Genomic DNA, 20949 nt, shown 5'->3' with positions numbered 1-20949 from the left:
CTTCACACTAGGCTTTTATCCTGTGATTGCGATGGCTCCTTCACTGAAGTTTGCGGGATCTTTACATGACGCTGTGATCATTCAAAGCGTCTCCTGCACTAAATGCCCTTTGTTCCCTTGTTAAATAGATTGCATATAATGAGCTATCAAATTACCCCATTGCATTCCACTTCAGTTTCCTCCGTGAAAAGAGTAAAAGCAGCAAGAAGGAGCGAGATCAATGAAAGATAATGGAAGACTCTGATGGGAGCGGGGGGCTAGGGGAAGGGAAAAAGGAAGCTCATGTAAAGGGAGTCAGTTGTGATCCTGCATTTAAAACAGAAGCAGAAAGCCCCATTTTAAATGCAGGATTTTAGGCTGGTGGAGAAATGTCCCAAGTCACTTGGTAATAAACACTGGAAGCTATGTATTATGTAGTACTTACCTGGTATTTTATTAGGACTACCATCCTCTCTCTCTCTCTCTCTCTCTCTTTTTAAAAATTGTACTGTGCCTTTGTGTCCTTAAGAGCTGAATAAGAGCTAGAAATCAACAGAAGTAGATCCACCCCCCTCACTACTGCATTTTCAATAAAAGCTTCACTTGTTGATCAATTCTTCTTATATATGTACTCAAGGCAAAGAACTCGTATCTATAAAAAGGCTGCCAAATTGGATTGTATGGACCACCATTTGCTGATCTAGGCTGACCATACGTACCGTTTCAAATGGGACAGTACCGTTTTTTTATATTTCCCGACCATCCCGTCGTTTTAATATAAATGTCAATTTTGTCCCGTTTTTAGTTTTTTGTAAAAAACTGAACGCGTTTATCATAAGGCTTTATGCTAATCAATGTGTGCAGCAACACTACTAGTGTGAAAAAAGAGGAAGGTCCACTATCCAGTCAGGGCCAGGCTTCCTAAGCTAGCGACGCTCAGACGCTGCCCCCTTGCTTGTCTGCAGTGGCGGGGAATTCAAGAGGCAGTCGCTAAGCCCCATTCAGCGTGTGGGAGCCAGGAGGGTGAGTCTTACTGTTATTTCTACCATCATTCCACCCATAGAGATTCTTTCTGCCCTACATTCAGTTTGATTCGGACTTTTCAGACTCATATTTCGGTTCAATAGGCTGTCAGCTATTTTTTTATTACAGCGGAACTCTCCGGTGGGACATTAGCATATACCGGCTTGTGATAGCAGTCGGGGTGTTCATTCCTTTTTTCTTTTCTTTTTGGTGTATGTTTATGATTTTTTGCAGTCTGGCCACTACAGGCATGCATTAGAGTGTTCAGTGTAGTATGCCATACAGATTTGTTTACTGCTCATGTGATGTTTTATAGGTATTTTATGTACGTATATTTATGAGTGTTTTTGTGTGTATATGCAATAAATTAGGGTTATTCATTTGCGCCCCTTTCCATGTTCTTTTGCAGTGAGTTTAGGTTGTTTTTTATGTCTCTTATAGCCTGAGAGACCACAAAGGGAGCTGCAGTTGTTTTGTTATATTGTGGTTTGTCATGAATACGGAATATTACATAACCCCATCCCATTTTTGTCATCCCAATATCCTGTTTTTGTCTCAAGGAAATATGGTCAGCCTACTGATGACCGAAGTGCTGATTCAGAGATCTCATATTCCCTACAAAAGTGTACATGGGTATAAGAGAAGACTTGTACACAATCTTCTCACATGATGGTGTGTGCATTTGTTTTATACATGTGAAAGTAAAATAAGGTTTCAAACCTTTGCATTTTTTGGATTAGGTGCTTTAGCTATGTCTTTAATAGCCATTTGACTTTCCTTCTCGCCTATTGGCAAGCTAAAGGGAAAATGTAATGTGTGAAGCAGCTTAGAGTAACCAAATAATGTATCTTTGAAATGTCATGTTAAAACGAGTTGCTAGAGTTTGTGGAAGAGATTATGTTATGTATGTACTTGTGGGGTGTTTCCACAAGCTCTTTTGAACTACGCACAGCTTAAAATTAAGTTTGCTGGAGAGCTTGCTAAAAAGAGAATGGGGAAAAATTATCTCAGTGGACATGTACTTTGTTTATATGTGGACTCTGAAATTATGGTTGTTGTTGCATCAAATTCTATAAATGGGATTGCCAATTTTTTTTTAGTGATCCTGCTCCTATGCCTTTGGCAGCAGTCTGAAACACAGACTAACACAGAAATGAAGCAGTTCCACCATGTTGTCCGTTGCTGTTAAATGCATGGGAGCAGAACCCGTAAAGGAATTTGGCAATCTTATCGGTAAATAGGTTGTTTGCTGTAATTGTACTAGCACTGAACATCCACATCTACAATATAAAATATGTGATTAATGCCCTAGAAGAGGAAATGCATTCTATGTTACTTTCAGATTTTCTCTCTCTCTCTCTCGCTCCCTCCCTCTCTGTGTTTTCAGTTAAAGAGCACTTACAGTAATAAATTACTAAAATGATAATTCCTTAAGGATCAAAGATATAGATGTTAATGTTCACTAAGAGAGGTGTCTTCAGCAACCAAATCGTTGACAAACTTCACAGCTGAAATTCTCAAATTCAGTTTCTGGTACCTCAAGGACAGGCAGCATTTTGTGCAAAGTGGTATCTCCTGTCACATGTTTGATCAATTCTTCCTTCAAACTAAAGAATAGGTTATGTGGGTGTTAGACAATGGATCTGGCAGCATCAGGAATGCAATTAAGTCTTTGATATTTTTAGCAGGGTTGAACCCTTTTATTGGTTAAAGAGAAATATTCTACTCTGAAATTAACCACACACAATATTAGATTACCTCCTTAAAATGATTTATTGTTAATCTTTTGCTGTGCTGTTCAATTGCCTAACCAAATATACCATGCAATCCTAGAAGTAAATCCTATAGAATTCAATGGGGTTTGCTCCCACATGAGTGTGCATTGGATACTAGCCATAAATTGCTATCCTATATATGAACATAGAGTTGCCAATTTTTTAATAGTCCTGCTCCTGTGCCCTTGATTTCCCCATAATTTATCTCCATGCCAAGAAAAGCATAACTTGCTTAATTTCTGTACATTGGGCTGTTGTTTAAAGGCACAAGAGCAGGACCAGGGGGAAAAGTTGGCAACCCAACATGAAAAATATCAAGCAAATCACTCCATCTGATTTAACATCTCAGATTTCATTGAAAAGCTAATCCTACTGACCTCAAATTACATTAATGCCTCAGAGACAGAATATAACCTGCTTGTAAAGACTGGACATGGGGGAACATAATCATCTTAAAAAGAAAATCTAGAGTTTTGCCAGTGATAATTTCAAAAGAAGCAAAAGCACTTAAATATGACTATGACATTTCTCAGGGGGTTCCACATAACCCTTGCATGGATACATTTGCCACAACACCTATGGAGGATTTATTGTTGCAATTACTGTGGAAAGCTCTCCTAACACTTTAGGATCTGTAATTCTATAGTTACATCTGACACAATTATATTATGAAGATTTTATGGGGTTTGTGAATCTCTGTGAGGAAACAGCTTTAAAGGGACGGTGTGAATAGTTCAGGGAAGCAGAGAATTTTTACCCATTTCTACCTTGACTGAAAATAGCTGTCTAGCCCAGCTTTCCCCAACTTGGTGGCCTGAAGATGTGTTGGATTAAAACTTTCATCATCTGCAGCCAGCATGGCCAAAGCTTGTAGTCCCAACACATCTTGAGGTCACCAGGCTGGATTAGTCCATCCTTATCATAGAGGTAGACTGGGGTAGGCAACCCTGTGCCATCCAGACATTTTGGACTACAACTCCCATAGTCCCTGGCCATTGGCCATGCTGGCTGGGAATGATGGGAGTTGTAGTCCAAAATGTTTGGGGGGTCCCAGGTTGCCTACCCCTGCCATAGGCCATCCATCAAATGCTCCTTAACCCTTATCCTTAACCCTAGACCAGGGGTGGGGAACCTCTTTCAGCCCGTGAGCTGAATTCAGTTTCAGAGAGGTTCTTGAGGGCTGCATTCCAGTGGTGGGTGGAGCTATTGGCAAAGGAGGCCGGATGAAGGCAAAAGGGATGGACCAAAATACCACAAATGTCAGCATATTGTAGCTGCAAGCGCTTACTCCCACTAACTAAGGCTTGGCGGGGGGGCATTCCAATCTTTGAGAAGCGGGGAGAGCTGAACAAAGGCTGGGAAACTACCAAATGATTGGTGGTTGGATAGAAGGGTCTGGGACCAGGGGAAGAGGCATGGCCATACGGGGTTTGACTGGGATTCCAGAAGGGCCAGATTTGGCCGTAGGCCTGAGTCTCCCAGCCCTGCCCCAGACCATCTTTACTGAAGGCAACATCCTCTGTGCTTGTGTACTGCAAAGGAATATGGAATAGCCATTCTCAGTGCAAATTGTGGGGTGGGAACACCCAGTTCAGATGGAGAATAATTACAGGAGGAGCAAGTCTTGATTTGTGCAAAGAGTGACTGCACACATTGTTAAGGAAGATCCCTCCTCCCTGGGTGGGGCATGCATTCCAGCTGCCTGCAACCAACTACTGGGTTCATCACGAATTTCCTGCATTCCATTGTACTGGATTACACACATTTTTGGGAAGCAGAAGTTCAACAGCCTGCTTAGATAAGACTTTGCTTGCTTTTAAAATAGAGGATTCAACTTGCATGAAACAAAAGACAATGACTTTCATCCCTTAGCCCTTAAAGTGACTCAAAGTTTAGAATAAGTTTAGGATGAATTTGCATAGCCTGGAGCATGCCAAAGCCTGCATTTTTTCATATGTTGGGTCCTTCCCCCATACATCTGAAGGGATTGGGGTGTTTTTTTTTTCCCCATGCATATAATACTTTGACACAGAAAAGCAGTACAAATATACAAGAATAATTTCCAAATACAAAAGCGGTAAGCAGATCAAAACAATTTGAAGAAGAAATTCAAAGGCAATGACTGCCATTATTGACAGTCACCTACCGCCCACTTGAAGAGTTAACTGTATTTCTCTTTTCAGAATATTAACAACTTGATTATCATCTTAGCCAAGTGAATTTTTTTGTTTGCTTGCTTGCTTGTATGAAGCCCCCGTTATATCAGGGGCCCACAGAGGTTCCCAATCCAATCTGTGGAGATGTGGGATTCCTCTCTGGGTCCCCCCCATCCATGCCCTCTCCCCAACCCTGGACGCTATGGGGACTTGGGGAGGAAGTGGGGAGAGGAGTCCCTTGTTATCTCCCATCTGTGGTTGGAGATAACAAGGGGATTTCTCTTTGCACTGCTCCCCCTACCATTCTTGGGGTATATTAGATGGTGTTCACAACCTAATAATTTGGAATAGAATGATATGAAATGGGCATCTTAATTTTAAGCACATCAGCTTGTCTCAGCCTTCCTGTGTTCCAAGTCCTTGTGACTGGAAAGAGCTGCAGCTCCAGAGACAGGATGGATATTGTATATACGGCCCCTGAAGCGATAATGCAGCCTTCCCCAGCCAGTGTCCTCCAGATGTGTTGGACTACAACTTCCAGCATCCCTAGTCAGCATATTGGGAATTGCATTCCAACACATCTGGAGAGCACCAGGTTAGGGAAAGCTGCTGTAGTACAAATGTACTAGGATTCTTGGATGGAGGACTCCACCCTTCTGTGGCTACATGGAACCTCCATTTGCAGTGGGAATATGCCACACTGCATCCCAGATGCTGAGAAGCAACAGTGGGAAAGGGCCACTGGTTTCATGCCCTGCTTGCACGCTTGCAGAGGCATCTGGTTGGCTACTGTGGGAAACAGGATGCTGGGACAGATGGGCCTTTGGCCCATCTCCTGTGTTCTTATGTGGCCACTTCCTGATAAGTGTTGTAGATTTCAGAGGCTGGTGGATTCTGAAGTAGCTGGATCCTCTCTAATTTCTCCACACTTCAGTGGTTATGGGAAATAACGTTAATTCATGCTAAATCACAGTTCAGAGATTAGAGGATTGTGTGCATCATAGTTCAAAAACTATGGGGAAGTTATGTCAGTTCACACATCAGCTCACCACCACTGACTCCAGCGGCTTCCCTCTTCTGTCCCAACAAGGGATCTCCAACTCCTCTTGAGTATCTGTATTAAGTATCTGTATTCTAAAAGATGCAAGTAGTGTCACTGGGCTGGATCCAGAGTAGTGCTTAGCAGCGCTCTGCTTGCCCTGGAGGAAGGGAACCCGGAGGCCTTCTTCAGGATGCCCCCTTTCCCCTGTGCTGCCAGAGCAGCATGAGAAGCCATGCAGGGGGCTGCAGAGGAGAAGGGGGAATTGGCGAAGATCACCTCCCCACCCCCTTCCTCTAGTGGGGAGTCTCCACTGGATTCTAGTGCTTCCATGAACAGAGGGAGTCTTCCTGTATGCAGAATGATCAATCTGGATCCAAGTCGATGGCTCTTAATGGCTGCCTGGGCTCTAATGGGTACTGGAGCAAGATTCATGTATTTGTTGACAGGGAGAGCAATCCTATGGTCACTAGATACTGTCTAGAGGGCCATTGGATTTTTCGGTTTCCGGGAACCAAGCTCAGAGCCAGGGCTCCAAGTTCAGTTCCCAGAAACTGTGTTTCTTGCCTCCTCCCCTGCCCCCTTGTATCCGGTGCAGTTCTCTCTGCACTGGCTGCTTAGCCGTGCTCGTAAACAGAACATGGAGAGGGTGAAAAGGGAGCAGTTCCACGGGAGGGGAGGAGACTGCGGAAGCCTTTTTACGAGGCTTCATGCACTGTGCAGCCTCTCCCCTCCCACTCTGGTGTCCCCAGCTAGATGCATGAAATTGCTCGTCTAGCCAAAAATGCAAGGCAGCTGGAGCATGGAGGAGAGGATCCCCTTGTGCTCCAGCCACCCTGCATAGGATTGCCACCAGCCTCTGAGTTTGGAGGCTGGTGACTATCTTCATAGGATTGCACCCTAAAACAACAAAGAGCCTTGTGGCACCTTAAAAACAAACACATGTATTCTGGCATAAGCTTTCATGGCCTATAGCCCACGTCATCAGATGCATGGAATATTATGGGGAGTTTCAGGTTTTTATACAGTACATATGGTGATGGAGGTGGTGAAGGACCGTAAACAGGTCAGAAGGAAATTCAATGCAGAAACTACTGATGGTGACAATCACATTATTAATAGTGGTCATTTACAGTGCAGCTGTTGCTAACAACAAACATCCTGGCACTAGGTAAGCCAATTAACACATGCACTGTGACCAGTAATGGGCAAACCAACCCAAATGGATTCATTATTTCCTTGGAAAGTAGCAAATTCAGCCATGTAATCTTAGATGAGAGTTCTCTTTTAATTTGAGCTCTCGTTCTGTGTATACAGAGGTTTTGTGCATGCTCAATATCACACTGCATCTTGGGAGCTGTAGTTTGGAATCGTGTAATACATCATGACGTCATGCGTCACCATGTTATGAACCACCATCCTGACTGGTTGTTTCCATGTGACCTTCCTACATAATGTTTACTCACTGTTGCTCATCGGTATATGGAGGAGAGATATGTGGATTGGTATAGGGAGGTGTATACAACCTACGTGGCTGTTTCTTTGAAATTCAAATGCCAATCTTTCCCTAAAGCATTAAAGTGACATAATCACATTTTTCCCTGAAAGAAACCAACAGACTCGGTGCATATGCAGAAATACTGTAGCTTAGATGCAGCAGTGCTCCAAAGCTCGCAAATGATTCTGAAATTAATAACAAATTTGTAAGACAGTGACCCAGGCTTGCTACAAAAGTGAACATTATGAATGCACAAGCTTTGACCAATGAGGCAAGTAATTACGAAATTTGGTGGCATCACTAATGTGACTGTCTCTCAAGATTTACTCCATGGCTGGGGAATACTAGTATTTGTAGGACTTTTTTCTGTGTAAATATGCATAGGATTGTGCTGTTAGGCGACAATCCTATATGCACTTACTTGGGAGTAAGTCCCACTAAACGCAATGGGACTTACCTCTGAGGAGAAATGCATAACTTTGCACTATTAGAGAAGGGATATTTTTCCTTGTTATATGGCATTTTAGTTTTTTAACTGTTTTAATTTGCCCAGAGAACATTAGTTATTGGGTGGATTAGAAATGTAATAAATAACTAAATAAGTTACAATTTCATTGGGGGATAGTAATTACAGCGAAAGCCTCCTCAACATGAACCACAAAGATACGGTTCGACCAAGTCAGGTGATGGTTTTCTATAACTGAAGGTTGCTAATCGAACAGAGGGGTGCATGTGAACTTGAAAAACTGGGGAAAATGAGAAGGAGGCAGATTTGGGAGAGAACAATTAGAATTATCAACATATTCATTTATGAACAACTTCTATTTCTGAAAGTTTGCGACTTACGGTTCCGTTAGATCGGTTCTCTCCTGCACCAAGCAGTACCTTTGCTGGTGTAGCTGTGTGAAAGACCCACTAGATGGCAACCTACCCCCAAACCTTTTGCTTCTAAATCTGAAAGAGTTTTAAGGATTGGGGTGGGGTGGGGGGATACAAGAATAAGAAAACACTGGAAATATTATTTACTACCTGAGGAGAAAGGGCCAGAACCCAAGCAAGCTGGGAGATGTATGAATGTGTTAATTCTTGCTCCCTCATTCAAACCCATTCACCTGGGTGGAGCATTAAACAATAATAAATAAAAATAATTTCTTATTTGACTGGCAGCTGGGAAAGAGGGTCTGGATGATTGCATTAAATCCTTAGGTTAATTAATCTTAAGAAATAAAATAAAAATAACATTGAAACAGGACTGTGGGAATCCTCCCTAAAACACAAACATATTTTGGATAGATGGAGGAAAACTTCCACCTTATAACCATGTTTTAATAGAGTATTATAGCTACTTAAATGATTGAAGCTTTTTAAAAAGAATCTGTCATGAATGACTGCAGGAACGACGCTTGAAGGGTGCAACAATGATGATAATTTAATAGTGAAATGCTCTTCTCCTATATCAGGCTTTCCCAACCCTACATGTCTGGAGAGCACCCAGTTGGGAAAGAGTGGGCTATATATTTAGCTTCTCCCATATAGCTCTGTTAGAAGCATTTGTTTCTGTGAAAGTAATGAAGCTGCATTTGGGGAACTGACTGAAGCAGAAGCAAAGCGTGGTCCTTGCTGCTGAGTTGGCACTGTGGTCACTGATTGGAGTGACACAATTTAAAATGACTTATCTTATCAAGGCACCCCCCCTTCTCTTTCTCAGACCCATCTTCATTCTGCAAAGCCTGGAGGCCCTGCCAACGTTATCCGTCATTCACATGTTTGTATATCGCCCTGGAATCCTCTGAATGAAATTAAGAAATATTATAAATATATATAAATGATAAATAATAAATCAGTACGATTACACCCCACCCCACCCCATGAAGGCCATATCATCATTTGACAGGACGGTACAGTACAAAGAGGAAACCCATTTTTACAGCTGGATGGTCCCCTCATGGCTAACACAGAAAGCTGCCTTATACTGCGTCAGTCTGCCTTGCCAGGTCAGTCACTGACTGGCAGCAGCTCTCCAGGGTTTCAGGCAGGAGTTTTTCTAGCCCTACCTGGAGATGCTGGGGATTGAACCGGGGACCTGGTGCATGATGGAACATGTGCTTTACCACTGTGCCACGGCTCCTCCCTGTGGACAGGACTGAAATGTCAAGCAGATCATACTTCACTGGCTGTGTATGTTTCCCCAATTCACCGGCTACCCTCTGAAGAAACCTGGCAACTGGGCTCTGCCTTTAGGCCGGACCTAAGACCTCCCTCCTCTATCCACACCCCCTCAATGAAGCATTCCCAGCTTTTGCACTGCCTATGCCTAGGGGGAAGGTTATTGAAAGCGTCCCTGGGCAGTGTTACTCGAGTGTGAATTTAAATACCTTGTTTGCATTCATTACAAACCCATTAAAAACTGGCTGGCTCAGACCTGGGCAGGACCGTTCCGAAGGTGCAGCTGACTATTGTCCCTTTGCCGCCTCTGGAACAGCTCTTCGCCGTGTACCTGAGTGAGGATTGCTTTGTGGGTCAGGGACAGGTGAAGGGCTGCCCAGCCGTCTTGGACTCTGCCCCCCACCCCCTGGGCAAGTTTCCAGTGCAACTTCCTTCCACAAATTAGTTTGCCCAGAAATTGGCTTGGTTTTTTTTTTTATTTATTTCTTTGCCTGGGGTGTGTGTATATTCCGATGGCTGAAGATAAAACCTTTCGCTATGGACTCATCATCCTGGGATTCTTTCTGGTGATAATTGGCATGTTCATCATGAGTGTGGAGAAGCCTCACATCTACATCACCTTCTGCACCCTGGGGATCTTGATCATAGCCGTGGGGATTGTTTGGAGCATGTGCCAGTGTTACCCAAAGGTAGGGAGCAATTTTGTTTGTTAAAGTGCCTTCAACAATGGCTGTGTGTGTGTGTGTGTGTTATTGTCAGGCTATTGAGGACTATCTCTGGACTCCTGGAGGCTGCAGGAATGGAAGAGATTGTGTTTCCAGTTCTTTACAGAGCTTATTAGCCTGTCAAGAAGTATGAAGGCAAATGTATCTATTTACAAAGTAGTCAGACATTGGTGTTAGTATCTGCTCAATGGATTAATAACTTTACATATCAATTTCCTTACAGCTGCCACAAGAATAATGATGCTATTCCAAGGTAGACGTTAGCAGTGGTGGTGCATAGTGCAGTGGAAACTATGGCAAGAGTCATTTGGGGGCAAAGATAAATGTAGGGAGGCTTTGACCCGTCCACTAGAGTTAAGGCTTCCTCCTGAAAATCTAGAATTTGATCGAAGATGCAGTCCTGAATGTAAAAGCAAAACAAATAAGAAAAATACCATATGTGTTGCATTTCCATCTTGCCCTTCCTCCAGGAGAGGTCAAAGCAGTGTTTGATCCTTACATCCTCTCTCAGGTGGGTTAGGGTGAGAGGGAATCTTTGCCCAGGATGGACCACTTAAGGCGCAATCCTATTCAGATAGGTGGCTGCCTCCGAACTCGGAGGTGACCGTCTATCCAATGCAGGGCAGGAGAAGCACAGAGGGGATCGTTCCCTCTGCGCTTCTCCTGCCCTGCATTTCCTGTCTAGCCGTGGGAGGGCAGAGCAGGGGAGGAGGCTTCTGTACGACACATTGGATGTGTTGTACAGGCATTCCCGCTTTCCCTGCCCCGGAACCCCTCGTTTTGGCCGCTCCACACTCCCCTTCTGAGTGCGGCGTGCAGGGCTGTTCTGCACTGCCTGCAAGGCAGTGTGGGGAGGGGGGGAAGGTCGGTTCTCCAGGAACTGACTTCGGAGCGCAGGCTCTGAGGTCGGTTCCCGGAAAACCAGATATCCTATGGCTGTCTAGCTGCTGTCTAGCAGCCATAGGATTGCTCCCTTAGTGAACTTTATTGCTGAGATTGAAACGACACAGTACGTTGTCATTGTCAATGAAATGCAGTGTGTGTGTGTGTGGTGTGTGTGTGTGTGTGTGTGTGTGTGAGAGAGATGGTGCTTAACCCTTTCCCACCATGCCATTTTCCAAGTCAAAATGGCTCCCACCAAGTTGCTCTTGGCTCTGTGGGGACAAGGTGAGTGGAGAAGAATACAGGTACCTGTGTTATTCCCCACAACAGGGCAAACAGCAGCCAGTGGTGGGGAACTCCTCCTCACCATAACCACTGCTGCCCCTTCATTTGCCCTCTCCCTCTGGACCCAATCCACACAACTGTTGAAAGGGAGAATGCAAGGCGACTGGAGGATAAGGATGCTGGAGAAATTCGAGACAGACTAAAATGAGCTCGGATTTCTAAGAATCCCACCTGCAGAATCCACTGCGGACTGACCTCCTCTGGCCACGTGGAGTCCGTGGACTTCTGGATCTTTTTTTTTTACTTTCCCGAAATGTACGCATATTTATTCATAGGAAAATATGTAAGTTTCTGTTCAGAAACCATGTAAATATACACGGGGGAGAGTTGAATGGAATGGGGGACAATAAGCTAAATGTTACGTACTAAAGTAAATTATGTAAATTGTTGTGAACCCTCTGATGGAATTCTTTGCATATTTTTCCGCACCACTAAAAAATAAATAAATGCACATCTGTCTGTGAGCGGATGACAGAACAAAAGGTGTCTGACAATTCACAGAACACAGACGGAGCAGATTTTACACAATCCATACATCCCTACTGGAGGATGCTGCTTTATCTCTCCAGTCTTGCCACTGCTTACATACACAGGTACACAGGCAGCAACAGTGAGCCAGAAGTGCAGCAGGTCCAGGAGCCTCTGAGGACTTGCAGTGGGTCTCCTGCAGAAGTATGGGCCTTAGCAGGTGCCCAATAATGCTGACCCGTGAGGCCAACCCTGCACGTTAAAATGAAAGGTTGTAAAATTCCGTAGCTAACGTGCATATTCACACATTATATCATGTCTCTAGATAGGCAGTTCCCTCCTCTTTGTTCAGTGAAGCCATCTCCCTAACTTCCCCACTTTCTACCCCAGGTCAGAGTTATTTCTGTTGTAAAGAACCTTGCTGCTTTGTCTACTGAAAATGAGATTCCTGAGAAGAACAGGTATGTCCAAGGAAACCAAGCCTGTAAGCTTCAACTCAACAGTTTGTAATCTTCTTTTTAATTAGAACACTAACCAGTACACAGTAGAAACTGTGTTCCTCAGGCGAGACAAGGTCAGTGTTTGGAAACACTGGCAGAGGGCAGTGAATTACACAATGTATTTTCACATAATGCTAAGGCATGGCATGGTTTGTGGAAATCTACTTTGTTGTTGTGTCTGAACCCATCTTTGCAAACAAACTACGGACTGTTGACCAGCTATGAACCACAAATAGAAACCATGTTTTTTTGTTAGCTTACGAACTCTGTCTTGTTTAAACCATAGCTTGTCACGAAGTCTGAAGTCAGAACTGTGGCTTATGCCTGACTTGTTGTGCTGCTGTTTGCCCTCAGACAGAGACACCCAGCACCAGCAGCCTGAAAATGAAACCGCTTTGAAGGCTGGCAAAATGGGTGGGAGAGAAACAAGCCAGAATTAGGGAAAACAATTCAACAGTGAGTAGAGCTGTTTGTCTGCTCATCTGCAAGATGATTCATGGCTAAAGCAACAAACTATGCTTAACATAAACCATGACTTAATGTTATATGTGAATGCAGCTATTGATGTAGTTCACACATCACAACAAACCAGTTCTAGCAGTTTTCACCTCCACCAGGAGCAGGTCTTTTGTAAAGCTAATGGGTCTTAACCTCCCATTCAAGACCAAGCCACCCCAAAATACTTTGCATTGCAACAGGGGTAGCTCACAACAATATATTGTTGTTGGGAAGATCCATTCCTCTGCCCCCCAGCTACTGTGTGGGTTGCAGGCAGCTAAGTTCAGAGGCAACAGAGAAGCCTGAGGGAGGTGGTAGATGACACCATCATCCCTGCTAATCAGAAAGCCCCAGCACTCCCACCTCATGAGCTCTGGATCCACTACACCCCTGCAACTGGACAATCGAGACAAAATCATGATAGTCAAAAAGCATCTTCTCCATCTCCATTCTCCCAACGCATATCCAAGCCTCCCCTTTCTCAAAGCAGTGGCTTTCAGTACTGAGCAGGGATAAGAGCCCAGCCTGCTGCCTAAAAGCCTTCTTTTATGAACTCCAGAAAGCTACTTTCTCTGACTTAAGACCTGGATGCTTACTGCGGTGAGCCCAGCCCCAGAGATGTATATGGGCCTGGCCATTTCTGCTTCTATTTCATTTATTTATTTATTACATTTCTATACTGCTCAATAGCTAAAGCTATTTACCTGCTCAAATGTCCCTTCCCCCAACCCCAATCAGATCTCTCTTAAATGGATGCCTCTGAACAGTGCAAGAGTTAGGCAAGTTGTCATAAAACCCAGTGACATGCTGAGTTGTAGGCTATAGGCCTCTAGTCTGTCTTTGTATGCTTAGTAATGTAACTTCTAGATGAGGTACATCACAGTTCAGTTTGGTTTTACTGTGGTCTAGTGCTTCTCTCAGTCCCAACACAGTGTGTGGTTTTAGCAAATATTTGGACTCCAGCTGAGAAAGGAGAAAGATTGCTATTGAAGGGCTTGTTCTGAGTTCCAAAATATTGGTGAGTGGCCTAGCTCCAACCTCCAATTCAATGGCCCAGTTCACATGGAATGACACACCGGGCTCACTGTGGGTTGCTCAATCCCCGATGAGCCATGGTGCATGCTGGGCACCATTTTGAATAAGCAATCCTTGATTGGGATGATCGGGGGGTTGCCTTGTTGTGCAAACCCAGCCACTGTGGGTTATTTGAGGGTTAAACAACCCTCGCATAACCAGTGAGTTTGTAGTAGGGTTATGTAAGGGTTGTTTAACCCTCAAATAACCCATGGTGGCTGGGTTTGCATGACACAACAACCCCCTGATTGCCCCAATTGCAGGTTGCATGTTCAGAATGGTTCCTGACATAGACCATGGCTCATCGAAGGCAACCCATAGTGAGCCCAGTATGTCATGAGAACTGGGTCATACTGTTCCTCTTCTCTTTCAACTGAAGGGACTCAACTCAGAGGAGCATCTTCCACATGATGGGAGGGAGCATAGCTCAGCGGCATATGTCCTACTTTACAGAAGACAGCCCTCTGTTTGAAGGGCTGCCCTGCCCAAGTTCCACTTTGAAGATAAAGAACCCCAAGAAGCTAGATTAGTGTCCATAAAGCTGCCCATCTGTAACGGTTAGCACCTGGACAGCAGCTTAAGCAGGTCCATGGATTTTCCACCACTATGGTGAGATGTATTGTATTTCTATTTAAATCATCGTAAGTATTCCTGAATTGCATCTGTACATATGCATTAGCGTACGGAAATGTTATGCAAGTCTGTGTCCTCTGAAATTTTTTTTTTTTTTAGAAATGCATTTCTTCTTTCCTGGCAACACGTAAGTGATCGCCCTAAGGGTATAGAATTATGAGTTCTGTATGTTACTTTCCCCCAGTCAGCCAGGTGGGAATGGAGGGCAAGTTACCAAAAGTAGTTCTGCCAACACCAATCCAGAAACAAACTGCAAGGTAATTAAGCTTTTAAACTGAAACTGAAGTCAAATTGACCAGAAAAGTACCAGGTGCTCTGAAGTTCCCCAGATTTCTGAATCAGCAAATAACTAAATTCCTTGCCCCCCCCCCCCGCCCACACACACCTTGCAAATAAAAAGGAAGATGATTAAAAAAAAAAACCTGGTGAAATCGTATCCCACTTCCTCCTGTATTTTCACAGTTCTCAGGCACCTTACACCAGCCAGAAAGAAGCGGATGTCTATGAGAAAAGCCTGCCATCTTATGAGCAGATCCAAGTAAAGGGGGCAAGTGCTACAGAGTGCTTGGGAGTTCGACCTGCCGCAGTTCTGCCAGTTGGAGCAGGAGGATGTATCCAACCAACTGTACAGGCCAAAGCAGAGGTCCACTGGGATTCAGGGATCAACGGAGGTACCTACAAGGATCCAGGATCCCAGAAGGAAGCAAGAAGGTTGTACTGGGGAGTAGCTCTTCTGATTTGTCATGGGGTTGGTTTAAATTGTACACTGCCTAACACTGGATGGTCATTTGACCTCTCAGCTATGTCTCTAAGGTGCTCTGGAGACTCCCAGAGATTGATAGCCATGGGGATGAAAATAAACAACCAATTAAAATGGGCCAGTTCACCAGACCACCAAGTAAGTGCCTGTCTGCTTCTTTTTGGCTGGACAGATAATGCGGCCTTCATTCAGAATGCCATGGCTCTGTAAAATGTAATGGCCATCTCTGATTTCATCCACTATATCTGTAGGTATCACAACCTTTAGAATAGGAATAGTTCTGGTCACCACACCTAAAAAATGATATTGTACAGCTGCAAAAAGTGCAGAAAAGGGCCTAAAATGATCAGGTGGCTGGAGCATCTCCCCTACAAGAGAAGGTTACAACAGCTGGGATTGTTTAGCTTGGAAAAAAGGAGGGTAAGGGGAGACACGATAGAGGTGTACAAAATTATGCATGGTGTGGAGAATGTGGATAGGGAGACATTTTTCTCCCTCTTTCATTCTAGAACCTGGGGTCACCCCATGAAGCTGATTGGTGGGAGATTCAGGACAGATAAAAGGAAGTACTTCCTCACACAGTGCAGAGTTAAACTATGGAATTTGCTACCACAAGATGTAGTGATGGCCATCAATTTGGATGGATTTAAAGGGGAATTCAACAAGTTCATGGAGGATAAAGCTATCAATGGCTACTAGGCTTGATCACTATGTGCTACCTCCACTATCAGAGGCGGTATGCCTATGTACACCTGGGGAACATGGGCGGGAGGATGCTGTTGCACTCATGTCCTGCTTGTGGGTTTCACATGGGCAGCTGGTCAGCCACTGTGTGAACAGAATGCTAGACTAGATGGGCCTTCAGTCTGATCCAGCAGGACTCTTCTTATGTTCTTATGAGTTGTGAAAGACTCTGGACAAGGTAGCTAAATTTCCCATCCTGATTTGAAATACCTAGCTAAACCTTTGATTGCAGCAGTTCTCTAATGCTGCACAAAAGGTCCTATCATTTTAGTGCTATACAGTCACTGGATTCTTCTGACACAAGCTTTAAGCGCATTTGATTTCACCCTGCCCAGCTCCCTAAGCGTTTGTTACAGCAGCAGCACCACCACCAACAATTTCTGTGTCTCTCCCTGGCTTCAGCCAGAAATAAAAATGTCTCCCAAGTGAGCCCAGAAGTTGCATGCAAGGCTTTGGCTGGTCACTCTTTTAAACAAACAAACAAACAAACAAACATGCAAAATATTTCTCTTTGGTACTGAAACCCTAGATATGTATTCTCTGAAATATAGTAAGGCAGCTTCCTCCAGTCAGGGACAGCTTCCCTCAACACATATGTTGGACTACAATTCCATCATCCCTAGCCAACATCGTATAGCATCATGGGAGTTGTTATATCTGGAGGGCATCAGGTTAGGGAAGGCTGTGGTAGGATATCATATCCTGGAGGAAAAATACAAATCCAGAGTAATCACATTTGTCGAGGGTGCATTTATTGACGCAAAGAGACTTCCCAGTCACTCACAACTCGTTTCAAAGGCAAGCAGGCAAGCACTGACTTTGCGAGCAACACTGACTAATTTCTTTGGATACCAGCTCGGCACCCAAGCGATAGCGGGATTTCTCAATTGCGGAAAACTGTTTGTCCACACTTTAAAAAAAAATGGTCTGACTCACCTAACTGAAAATAACCTGCGGGATGGAAAATCTCCCCTGGCTTTATAGCAAAGAGATTGCAGACTGATGAGAGAAATTGTGGGTGGTGCTGGAGATGTTGGTGCACAGCAAAACCATGGAGTGGTGCTGGTAAATTGGGTGCCCTCCAGGGTTCCCAGTCTAGCCCTCCAGGGTTCCTCAGAAGGCCCCACCCCCTTTCCCCCAACCACCGGTCATTTGGTGACTTCCTGGCTTTTGTGCAGGCCGCCCTGCATTCTAAAAGATTTTCCCTGGCCCCATGCACCACTGCAATACAGCCCCTGAAAGCTTCTCTGAAATGGAATTTGGTCCTCAGGGTGAAAGAGGTTCTGCACCCCTGTAGTAGAAGATGGAGAGGTGAAATGTCAAAAAAGTTGCCTTGGCTTTCAGCTGAGCTAAATATAAGAAGTGCTCTAGCTTTTCATCAGCTTAAACCCAATATTACCCATAGCTATTGTGCCCTCTAGTTAAAGTCTATCACCTCTCATTTCTGGCAAATCAAAATGGTGGTGTTGGACTGGTGTGGTCAACAATAATTAATCTAGTCCTAGAAACCAAATTAATAAAAATAAAAAATGGCCATACTAGAACCAAGAATGTCCAGGTGAAAGCCTAGCATCCACCCAGCTTGATTTACTGTAAACTTCTCAGCTGAAACACAAAACAGCTTGATAACCAGCTTTGGAAACCATGTCCTTCAATGAATCTTCAAAGGTTTTAATTTTTTTTTTTTAATTTCAGCCAATCTAAAAGGGTTCCAAGCCAGGCACCATTAGCTTCTCTCCAAGAGGAAGTGGACACTTCTTCAGTAGAATCTACTCCCAGCAGCCCATTTCTACAGAGGTGGAAGGATGACCCAAATCCTGTGTCTTCAACAGGAAGTCAGCTCCGATTCAAACTTCCTTGCTATGAAGATTTTGCCTTGATTGATTCTCTGATGGTTGAAGGTCAGGATCGGAGCAATGAAAAGACAGTGACCCCAGTCCAAAGCCATTGCTCTGTTCCTTCTACCATAGGAGATGGTACCTTATCTATGGCAGGAGCTGGGGCATTGGAACACAGAGCCATACAGAACGTGGAAGATGATGATATGTACTATGGGATAAAAGAGGGGCCAGGAGACATCCTCACACCAGCTGATGCTGTCTCCAACCAAAAGACTAAGGAGTAAAAATGAGGAATGGGTTAAGTAAAAGACCCAAAATTCTCATGTGGGTCCATATCCAAGGCAACTGAAGAGTAGGGGAAGGGGGCTCAACCATCAAGTCAACAACACCTGAGCCTCATTTTTAAACTCCAGGAGGTGAGAGAAAAGGGATGCCCAAGCAGTGGTCATGTTGTCCTGTTCTCTGGGGACTTGAAGGGAGCGTCAATGTCTGAGAAGAATAAGGAATACAACCAAAGCAGAAGAATAAGAGAAATAAGAGGTGGATGCATCTATTCACAATCCAAGAGGAAACTGGATTGTATGGTTGTGTGTGAATGTTTGTCTTATTGAATAAGATTTATTCCAAAGACACACAATACAGTTTAAGGAAATTTGTATCCTCTTCTGGAGTGAGTGTCTGTTTGTCCCATCCATCCATCCATCCATCCATCCATCCATCCATCCTATTGATCTATCTAATCTATCATATATATCATGGAATAAAATATGCATACAGTATGTATACCACCAAGCCTGTCTGACCTGTGACTCATCAAGCCAAACCCAATCCATTACCCACAGGAGCTCAATAACCCCCCTGTTTTTAATGCCTTCTGGGACTGCAAAAATGGGAGGGTGGGGGAAGCTGTCCAGCACCTAACAGCTGAGAGTACATTGCTGATAGGCTGCTTTTGGCTTGGTGGGTTGCAAGTTGTGCAGGCCTTATAGAGGGGGTGCAGAACATGCAGAATATCTTTCAGTTCAAGGGCTGAATTCAGTTTTGGAGAAGCTCGGCGGGGGGGGGGAATGCATTGCGGTGGTGGCAGGGCCAAAGGCAAAAAGGGTGGGTCCAAAAACAAAAAAGCCAGCACATACTAGCTTAAAGCCCTTACTGCCAGTAACTGAGCCCTAGGAGAGGCATTTCAACCTTTTAGGATAGAGAAAAACTGCACAAAAGCCAGGAAACCACGAAATAAATGTTGGCTGGGGGAAAGGGGGAGAGGCCAGGGGAAGGGAGAATGGCCATCTGACAGGATTTGGCCTCTGAGCCTGAGGTTCCCCATCCCTGCCTTGTAGTCATAAACATACTCCACTCCATGCCATTTCTGTTGTTGTTGGGCAAAGCAGGATCACCATCTTTTCTTCTTTGAAAGCTACCAGAGTATGCTGAGGTTTGACAGGAGTGATGGCTCCCGCCTCCTCTCCTTTGGTGAGAAGATTCAAGCTGCATTAAAGAGGGGGATGAAATCAACCAGCTGCAAACATGAGGGCCCCCCCACCTAATTAACAGATGGCTCTTGAAGAGCTTCCCCCCCCCTTTCTCCACAGCTTGTTTATTTAAGGGATGCTTTCCTTGCTGCCACAACTCCTGGATATCATATTACTGTAAGACTGGGGGATTTGGACAGGAGAAGTTTAATGGAGCCGGAAGTACTGCTGGAGATTCCCTTAATAACCACTCTACCAAAGGATTACATAGAGCAGCTTTCCCTAACCTGGGACCCTGCAGATGGATTTTTGACTAGAACTCCCATAATCCCCAGCCAGCATGGCCAATGGGATGTTGGGAGTTGTAGTCCAACACATCTGGAGGATCCTAGGTTAGGGGAAGGCAAACCTAGAGTCTAGGTAATCTTTTGTTAGAGGGGTTCCTGGCTGATTGCTGGCTCCAGATAAGCTGTTCCTCCACCTATGCTCAACCTGTATATTTGTAAATAAACTCAAATATTATGACATGCCTCCAGCGACCTCCTTCCAAAAGAAACCAAACCTGGGGATGTGCTAAAGCCCTGGCACTTCTCGCCGCTTGGAGAAGTGGAATGAAGATAACAACATGAAGGAGGAACTTTCCCTGCAGGGAGATGTGAGTGTTGTACCTATGTTGGGAACACATACATCTTCCCACGGAGCAGAGTCATGAATTTCCCTTTAGCATGATACCTAGAAGTGTGGAATGAGGATTCACAACTCAGTTGAACATCATCTATGGATGCTTTTTTGGAGGATAATGTATAAAATGGTACTCTATTAAGTGTCCTTCTGGCCTTTCAGAAACCATTAACATGTGTGCAACTTCATCCATCTTGTCATTTCCTTTTTGCCACCTGTACACTGGTGTGATTGTAGGTTACATCCTTATTTTAAATGGATTGATTTGCTGGGAACATTTTGAATCGTGCTGAACCCTGCTTCAGGAGCGGGACAATGGCTGTTGATGTGCTTTGTAGCTCCAGGCCTACAATTCTATTATTTTTCAAAGGGTTATGTCAAGAGGGACATTGAGATACTCCTTCTCCCTCTAATCCTGCAAGAAAAAGGAGAGTCTGTCAATTTGTTTCCTGCTTTGTCTGAAAAAGAACCTCTTGTGTGTGTGTGTGTGGGGGGGGCGCATGCTCATGCTTGCATGTGCGCGGGGGAGCAGTATGTGTGCCCTGCAATATATGTGTTCTCTCCCCACCCACTCTTCATAATTGCCTCCATAACAACAGCAACACCACTGATCTGTGTAAGCCTTTTACAAGATCTCCCCAATTCTGGCACATTAATATTCTTTGAACATGCAAAAATGCTTAAGGGTTCACA

General features: G+C 44.3%; 1 protein-coding gene across 1 annotated transcript; it reads left to right on the top strand.

Annotated features, from left to right (window-relative positions):
- The first annotated feature begins 10148 nt into the window (after window positions 1-10148).
- On the top strand, window positions 10149-18390 carry BSND (barttin CLCNK type accessory subunit beta). Its single transcript, XM_084851643.1, has 4 exons — window positions 10149-10325; window positions 12447-12517; window positions 15224-15478; window positions 17958-18390. The coding sequence occupies exons 1-4, from the start codon at window positions 10149-10151 to the stop codon at window positions 18388-18390; spliced, it is 936 nt and encodes a 311-aa protein (XP_084707769.1).
- The last annotated feature ends 2559 nt before the right edge of the window (window positions 18391-20949 follow it).

This window comes from Heloderma suspectum, chromosome 4 (genome assembly GCF_057233095.1).
Source record: "Heloderma suspectum isolate Gila_16-S chromosome 4, 16-S_ref, whole genome shotgun sequence".
Classification (NCBI taxonomy): domain Eukaryota; kingdom Metazoa; phylum Chordata; class Lepidosauria; order Squamata; family Helodermatidae; genus Heloderma; species Heloderma suspectum.
Note: the sequence above shows the minus strand (reverse complement) of the source record. Positions and strands in the feature narration are given on the sequence as shown.

What these genes read in the sequence shown, in the direction of transcription:
- BSND (XM_084851643.1), top strand. Translation starts at nt 10,149, where the DNA reads ATGGCTGAAGATAAAACCTTTCGCTATGGACTCATCATCCTGGGATTC. An exon ending in TGTGCCAGTGTTACCCAAAG is followed by an intron (nt 10,326 to 12,446) that starts GTAGGGAGCAAT and finishes TTTCTACCCCAG; the next exon opens with GTCAGAGTTATTTCTGTTGT. An exon ending in AAGGAAGCAAGAAGGTTGTA is followed by an intron (nt 15,479 to 17,957) that starts CTGGGGAGTAGC and finishes TTTTTTTAATTT; the next exon opens with CAGCCAATCTAAAAGGGTTC.